This window comes from Guillardia theta, assembly GCF_000315625.1.
Source record: "Guillardia theta CCMP2712 unplaced genomic scaffold GUITHscaffold_177, whole genome shotgun sequence".
NCBI classification, from domain to species: Eukaryota; class Cryptophyceae; order Pyrenomonadales; family Geminigeraceae; genus Guillardia; species Guillardia theta.
Genome location: NW_005434499.1, coordinates 49,675 through 56,698, shown reverse-complemented (window position 1 = coordinate 56,698; position 7,024 = coordinate 49,675). Strand labels below are relative to the sequence as shown.

At 54.2% G+C, this 7,024-nt stretch overlaps 3 protein-coding genes across 3 annotated transcripts in view; 2 read left to right on the top strand and 1 right to left on the bottom strand.

Annotated features, from left to right (window-relative positions):
- The window catches only part of ChlD (Mg chelatase, subunitD), a 6,264-nt gene extending 4,214 nt beyond the window's left edge, over nucleotides 1-2,050 (top strand). The window contains exons 7-14 of the mRNA XM_005820443.1: nucleotides 50-100; nucleotides 271-489; nucleotides 544-698; nucleotides 763-952; nucleotides 1,075-1,332; nucleotides 1,458-1,523; nucleotides 1,567-1,640; nucleotides 1,740-2,050. Coding sequence (XP_005820500.1) covers nucleotides 50-100; nucleotides 271-489; nucleotides 544-698; nucleotides 763-952; nucleotides 1,075-1,332; nucleotides 1,458-1,523; nucleotides 1,567-1,640; nucleotides 1,740-1,821 — 1,095 coding nt within the window. The 3' untranslated portion in view covers nucleotides 1,822-2,050. The remainder of the gene's footprint in view (nucleotides 1-49; nucleotides 101-270; nucleotides 490-543; nucleotides 699-762; nucleotides 953-1,074; nucleotides 1,333-1,457; nucleotides 1,524-1,566; nucleotides 1,641-1,739) is intronic.
- Nucleotides 2,051-2,163: 113 nt separating this feature from the next.
- GUITHDRAFT_147870 (hypothetical protein) lies at nucleotides 2,164-3,579 on the bottom strand (the record flags this gene model as incomplete). The annotated part of the gene is made up of 1 exon (XM_005820433.1): nucleotides 2,164-3,579. The coding sequence occupies one exon, from the start codon at nucleotides 3,577-3,579 to the stop codon at nucleotides 2,164-2,166; it is 1,416 nt and encodes a 471-aa protein (XP_005820490.1).
- A 1,292-nt stretch (nucleotides 3,580-4,871) lies between these two features.
- On the top strand, nucleotides 4,872-6,916 carry GUITHDRAFT_120309 (hypothetical protein; the record flags this gene model as incomplete). The annotated part of the gene is made up of 10 exons (XM_005820432.1): nucleotides 4,872-5,144; nucleotides 5,192-5,329; nucleotides 5,446-5,529; nucleotides 5,583-5,634; nucleotides 5,690-5,739; nucleotides 5,992-6,054; nucleotides 6,163-6,228; nucleotides 6,552-6,609; nucleotides 6,716-6,763; nucleotides 6,819-6,916. The coding sequence occupies 10 exons, from the start codon at nucleotides 4,872-4,874 to the stop codon at nucleotides 6,914-6,916; spliced, it is 930 nt and encodes a 309-aa protein (XP_005820489.1).
- Between the last annotated feature and the right edge of the window lie 108 nt (nucleotides 6,917-7,024).

Sequence of the window (7,024 nt, the reverse complement as noted above, 5' to 3'; positions counted from 1 at the left end):
TCCCGTCTCTTGCCCTCTTCCTGCCGCCGTCTTCTGACTTGAAGATGCTCAGAGCCGCGAGGAGACCGAAGATGATGTTGATGAGGAGGACACTGACCAGGTTAGCCTCCCGCCGCGCGCGACACAAAAATGTCCCCAACTCCTTTTGCTCTCCTGTGCCCCTTCACCCCCTCCTGCTTTCTCCTCCTCCTCCTCCTCCTCCTCCGCCACCATCACCATCACTGTCTCTCCCCAATTCCTTGCCTTGATCTGTCATTAACACCCCTGCAGCCTGACAACGAGAATGAAGAAGAGGAGCAAGCTGAGCCCGAACCCGAGATCCCACAGGTGCCTCCTCCTCCCTCCCCTCCTCCTCTCCCTCCTCCCCTGACACTCACACAGGAGTTCATGTTCGAGGCGGAGGACACGGTTGTAGATGCAGAGCTTCTCAACTTCATGACGAAGCAGAAGAGCGGGTCATCAGGAGGACGAGGATTGATTTTCAGCCAGGTTTGAAGGGAGAGAGAGAGGCAGGAAGGAGGAGGACAACTGACTTGGGTGCAGGAGCGAGGTCGGTACATCAAGGCGATGCTTCCTCGGGGCCGCGTGACGAGGCTGGCGGTTGACGCGACGATGAGAGCGTCTGCCCCCTACCAGGCGTCGAGGAGGAGAAGAGCTGAGGACGCACAGGCTGCTGGGGGCAAAAAGGGGCTGAGGAGGTGAGGAGGAGGGAGGAGTGGAGGAAGACGAGGGAGGTGGAGGAGGAGCTAACTGGGCCATCAGGGTTTACATCGAGAACTCGGATGTTCGCATCAAGAAGATGGTTAGGAAGGCTGGCGCTCTTGTCATCTTTGCCGTGGATGCGTCAGGCAGCATGGCGCTCAACCGCATGAACGCGGCCAAGGGAGCATGCATGTCCCTCCTGTCTGAAGCATACCAGAGCAGAGACAAGATCTGCCTGATTCCCTTCCAGGTTCCACCCTGCCCCATCCTTCCCTCCCTGCCCCTCTCCCTCTCTCTCTCACCTTGGCCATCTCCACTCTCTCGCTCTCCATCCTCCTAGAACTCTCTCCGCTTCTCCTCACGCTCCACCAGGGCGACAAGGCAGACGTTCTCCTCCCTCCCACCCGCTCCATCGCCATGGCCAAGAAGCGCCTCGAGACTCTTCCCTGCGGAGGAGGGAGCCCTCTAGCGCACGCGCTCTCTGTTGCCATGAGAACGGGCATCAACGCGCAGAAGTCTGGGGATGTCGGCAAGGTTGTCGTCGTCGCCATCACTGACGGACGTGCCAACGTCCCGCTCGCAGTCAGTGAGGATGGAGAAGTCTTGACGCCCGAGATGCAGAAGGACAAGGTAGGCCGACGACCTTGCCACATACCTCCTCTTGCTCGTCGTTGCTCTCCTCTGATCGCCTGCTCCCCAGTCTCCTCCACTTCCTCGTTCGTCTCCTCTCCTCTGGTCTTGACCTGTGTGAGCAGAAGGCGCTCAAGGAGGAGCTCATCGCCACTGCCCGTCAGATGCGCGGGCTCTCCAACTTCAACCTCGTGCGCCTTCTCCTCCAGCTGCTTCCCAGCTGACCCTCAGCAGGTTGTGCTGGACACGGAGAACAAGTTTGTCAGCACGGGATCCGCCAAGGAGCTCGCAGAGGCTGCGGGGGGAAGGTGAGAGCGAAGGGAGGGAACAGGAGAGCAGAAGTTGTAGGAGAGGAAGATGTTCATTGCAAGGGAGGAGGAGGACAGGAAGGAGTGATCGTTTTGCAGGTACCACTACATCCCCAAGGCTGATGATGCCTCGATCGCGGGAGTAGCGAAGGAAGCTATCGCAAGCTTTGGGCTCAAGTAAAGGAAGGGGACAATGACTGAGGGTGTAGGAGGAAGGGTGGAGTAAAGAAAGGAAAAGAATGAGGAGGTGCAGAGTAGTGAGCATGTGCAGTTTATTGATTCCTCCACTGAAGTGATGGATATTCTTGCTCATCATTCATGATGATGAATACGAGTAGGATGATCAAGTGATGATGATGATGGCGATGTGACGATGAACGATCGTTGTAATAAACTTCAACTCTATGAGGACCATTCCTCTCCTCTCCTCTCCTCTCCTCTCCTCTCCTCTCCTCTCCTCTCCTCTCCTCTCCTCTCCTCTCCTCTCCTCTCCTCTCCTCTCCTCTCGATGGCCGCCCATCCTTCAAGGCTCGACCTCCTTGACCTTCTCCTTCTCCTCCCTGTCAGCCGAGGAGCAGAAGCACAGGTTGGTCGGCTCGTCGTAGCAGAAGAAGGGGGAGAAGAAGAAACCTTGCCACTCCTCGCTCCCGCTCACTGCTGGCATGCCTGAAGCGTCCGCCCGCCCCCAGTCGGCGACGCAGGCGAGGCGGATGGAGCAGAAGATAGGGTTGTTGAGCAAGCAGCGCATTGGGTCGAAGATCGACCTCTTCCTCTTCTGCTGCTGCACGAGGAAGACCAAGGGGGCGAATATCATCGTCCTGAGATAGCCGAGCTTGTTGCCTCCGATGAAGCCGGCCAGGTACGTCAGGATCAGCGAGACGATGACCTCCTTGGTGTTGAAGACGCAGGAGCAGGAGCCCAGCACCTCCTCGCTCTCCTTGCTGAGCCCCGTCACCTGGCACACGAAGGGATAGACGATGCTGCACATCTCGTCCTCGTTCAAGCCCACCGTGGTCACCAGCGGGTTGCGAAAGTAGTTTGCGGTCACGCATCCGAACCCGGGGTCAGGTTTATCCAACACAGTCTTCTTGCCCGTCCAGCAGGTGTTGCCGAATGTGCTAGTCTTATACTTCTGGTCCTTGAGGTACGCAAACACCTCCTCCTCCTCCTTCTCCTTCTCTTCCTCCAGGGTAGGTAGTCGCCCCCCGAGCTGCCTGCAGTAGTCCCCCGCGTTGGTGAAGTTCTTTGAAGCGCAGACATAGACGATTCTCGAGGGCGCAGAGCTGGAGTTGGAGGAGCTGCTGGGGGCGAGCAGGGCAGGAGAGGCAGCAGCCGGGTTGGCGAAGTCATAGGCGTTGCAGTGAAGTGACGACACGATGAAGAGAACGCCGAGGGCGATGGAGAGAGAGTAGAAGACGAGGATAGCGAGTAGGATGGAGGCCTTGAGACAGATTCCGCATGCTCCCTTTCGGTCCATCTTGAGCTCGAGCAGCTTCTTGATGATGGGGTTGAACATTATGAACTGAAAGATCTGACTCAGCAACGCTGACATCAAGTAGGAGAAGCCCGGCGGCAAAGTTTGCTGTCTCTGCTCCATAGACACGATGAAGGCCGAGACTGCGAAGACCACGACCGTGGAGTTGACAAAGACGAGGAAGCGCTCTCTCCTCGAGTAAGCTCCATCGCAGTCCTGCGGCTGAGCAAAGAAAGGAGCGTACTCGTCACTCTTCTCGATATGCTCGCGGAACTTGTTGTAAATGTTCTTGGGCGAGTAGAACTTGCACAAGAAGGTCATGCAGCTCATTGGTTGGGGCTCCTTGTCTTCGTTGCTCTCAGTGTAGACTGTAGCCATGCTGAGCTGCCCAAACTGACCTCCAACAATAGAGAAATACTGGCTGTCAGGGGATGCCTGATGGATGTTGATCGCTGTTGCTGTCATGGCGGATAGAAGAAGCCAACGAAGAAGATGGAGGTACACAAACAACTTGCAAAGAGCAGGAGCAGGATCAGGAGCAGGAGCAGGAGCAGGAGCAGGAGCAGGAGCAGGAGCAGGAGCAGGAGCAGGAGCAGGAGCAGGAGCAGGAGCAGGAGCAGGACCGCGGTTGGAACCAAGCAAGACGAAAGAAGTCATTCCTACCCCTCCACCCCTCACATGTCCCTGAATAAAGGGGGTGGAGTGGAACAACAAGGTTGACACGGAAAGTTCCTCACCTCTGACATTTTGAAAGGAGGGGTGAGGGAGAAATCAAGGGGGGTAGGGGGTACAGGAAGTCCCAGTCAGGATCGTACGTTTGGCTCAGCTATGAAGGGGTGGGGTGGGTGAAAGGACCCCTGCGCCCGGCTAAGGGGAGGGTTCAGACGGGGGAAGGAAGAAAAGATGAGTCTAGTGACACAAAACGGGTCCATAGGGGACACTATCGGGGTCCTAGGAAGCCTAGGGGGAGGGGGGGGGGTTGAGTCATGGCGAGTCTCAACTGCGTCACCACAAGCCAGCAGGCGGGGAGAAGGGGCCTGTGATCGGACGGTTAGTGACAGTTACACTCCGTTATGATTATACTAGTACCGGCATTACTACGTGACTTAAGTCACACTCAGCCGTGATCGGACAGTCACTGCCAGTGACGGTTCGGATTGACAAGGCTCGGGCGGGGGGCCCCGGCGGGGCGGCGCCGTCCCCCGGGGGCCCGGCCCGGCCGGCGCCGGGCGTCCCGGACTCCGGCAGTCCGTGTCCGGAACTGTAGTACCGTCCGATCCGCCGGGCCCCGGATCCGATGAGGCTGTCGAAACGGTCTCGGACTCGGGAGTCCGATGATTGAGCGTCGCTGAAAGGCAAGGCCGGGCACCACAGCTAGTTGTTGTCATTGGAGACCAGACCGGTGTTCAGGATGTGAATTGAGGGGTGGGGTGAAGACCAGGGGTGGAAGGGAGGGAGGGAGGGAGGGAGGGGGAGAGGGAGGGAGGGAGGGAGGGAGGTTGCTGCGGGAAAGGGATTGTGCAGGCGCGATTGTATAGGATGGCAGTACTCCTGTCACTGTCAATAACGCGTTGCTATGGAGCAGGAAACGCTTCTACTGGAGTTTTCCCGATATTCATGCTGAAGTGAGTTCCTGTGCGAATTGGGGAAGAGAGAAGACATCAAGAAGGAGAGGAAGGACAAGAGAGGGAGGGAGGACACAAGTAAGGAGGTTGGATTTCAGAGACAAGGACCTTGGCGAAGAACAACATTCGGATATGAATGATCCAGATCTGTTGCGAAGTCACTCAGACCTCTCAGAGAAGCTTCACCGTGTCATGCAGGAAAAGAATGCGATCGAGCTCAAGCTGATCCAGGAGACGAAGGAGCACGAGAAGACGCAGGCTCTCCTGCAGCAGCAGCAGCAGTTCCTGAAGGACCGCGAGGCCGAGTTTGCAGCAAGAGAACATGATCTGATTGCCAGGAATGAGCGGTATAAGCGAGAGAAAGATGAGGAGCTGGAAGAGGAGAAGTCTCGAGCTGAGCTGGAGGTGCGAAGGAAGAGCACGCTGCTCCGCGCTGCTGATGTCGCTGGCAGATCGGACGAGCAAGGGAGCAGGCAAAGAGCATAGAAGTGAAGTACAACTTGCAGCACGAAATATGGGTAGGGGAAGAGGAGAAGTTTGCCAAAGAGATTGCAGACGGCAGGCAGAAGCTTGAGAAACTCAATACACAGGTTCGTGTTGGTGGTGTTGGTGGCGATGACAATAAGGGTGCAACTCACATAGCGAACTCAGAAGAGAGCAATCTTGCTTGTTGAAGATTGTTTCACTTGACTTCTCCATTTTTCAGATGCAAAATGTGCACAAGGAGAACGCCCGACTTGTGCATGAGATCGCCAAGGTCAAGGAAGAAGCGCGAGAGGCCATCAATCAGGTAAGAGAGGAGGAGTCGATCATTTCACTTTTCTTGCTCACCCTGTCGGCCAGGCAACGATTGATTGCGAGAATCGATTGTCCACCTACGAGTCTGCCTTGAGCGGTGAAGAGAATTGTTGCAACAGCAGTCAGCGATGTCGACTTAGTTTGATCAACAGAGGCCAAAGAAAACGTTCTGCGATTGTCGCAAGAGCATTCTGTCGTACAGGTGGGAGAGAGGAAGGAGTTTTTGCGTTAGTGACTTTGGTCCGATCTTTGTTCTTAATCTGTCTGCGTGTATTAGTCTTCCCAGTGAGATTACGAGAGTTTGCTGTTTAGAGTAGCTCAGATACTATACGATACCATACCATATGGTATGGTATGGTATGGTATGGTATGGTATGATATCTCATGATACCCTACGCAATGAGATAATATGTCGAGGAGAGACAATGTGATGAGAAGTGACTTTGATGAGCAGGAAATCGAGTCAAAATTGCATGCTCAGATGAACTGCCTGCGAACTGAATTGAAGTCGAAGGAGGTGAGGAGGAGGATGAACAGGAGGAGAAGGAGGAGGGAAAGGAGTGTGTGAAAAAGGGGAAGGGAGGAGGAGAAATGGTGGAGGAAGCGATTTATTGTGAGACTGCAGGAGGAGTGCAAAACGATGATGGACTCGATTGAGAGAGAACAGGCGAAGATTGTACATCTTAAAGAGGTTGTACATGTTGAAGGAGGTTCCTACTCTAACGATGAAGGAAGAGCGAAGAGAACTTGCGAATTGAGCTGAGCAACCTACGAAGACAGGTGAAGATTGACACGCGAGTTGCAAGTCCGATTTTTGATGTGTTCTGTTGAGTTTTGATGTATACCTGGCTTGTTTTGTGGGAGTTTGTAGTGTTATGATTGAACAACACCACCCTCTCTCTCACATACACATACATCATCATCATCGTCATGTAAAGTTATCTTACATCAATATTTCTTTCTTTGATGATTTGTGTCCGATCTTGTTCTTGTGGAGGATTTATTCATTTGCAGGCGGCAGACAAACAGTCGAAACTCGAGAGAGAATTAACGAGATTGAAGGAAAATACAAGTAAGCGATGATAGTCATGGTGATGATTGTGTTGATTGAGATGATTGATGATGATAGCTTGTTTGATTGGTCTTGCTTTGCCTCACGCTTTCTCTTCTCTTCTCAGTGGAGTCTTCTTCCAAGATCGAAAATCTTGAAAAACTTGTGGAAGAAGGTGAGCAGCAAGAGGAGGGAGGGAAAAAAGGAGGGAGAGGAAATGGAGGAGGCAGGGAGGAAGAGGAAGAAAGGGAAGCAGGAGGAGGATGGGGAGCAGGACGAGGACGAGGACGAGGATGAGTTCCAGGAGAAGGAGAAATGGTTGATATGATTTCAGGGCGAGAAAAACTTGCGGAGACGATGGCAAGAGAAGCAGAAAAAGTCGCTGAAATGGAGAACGAGATCTCAAGATTGAAAGGTTTGAAAATCCCCTCCCCCT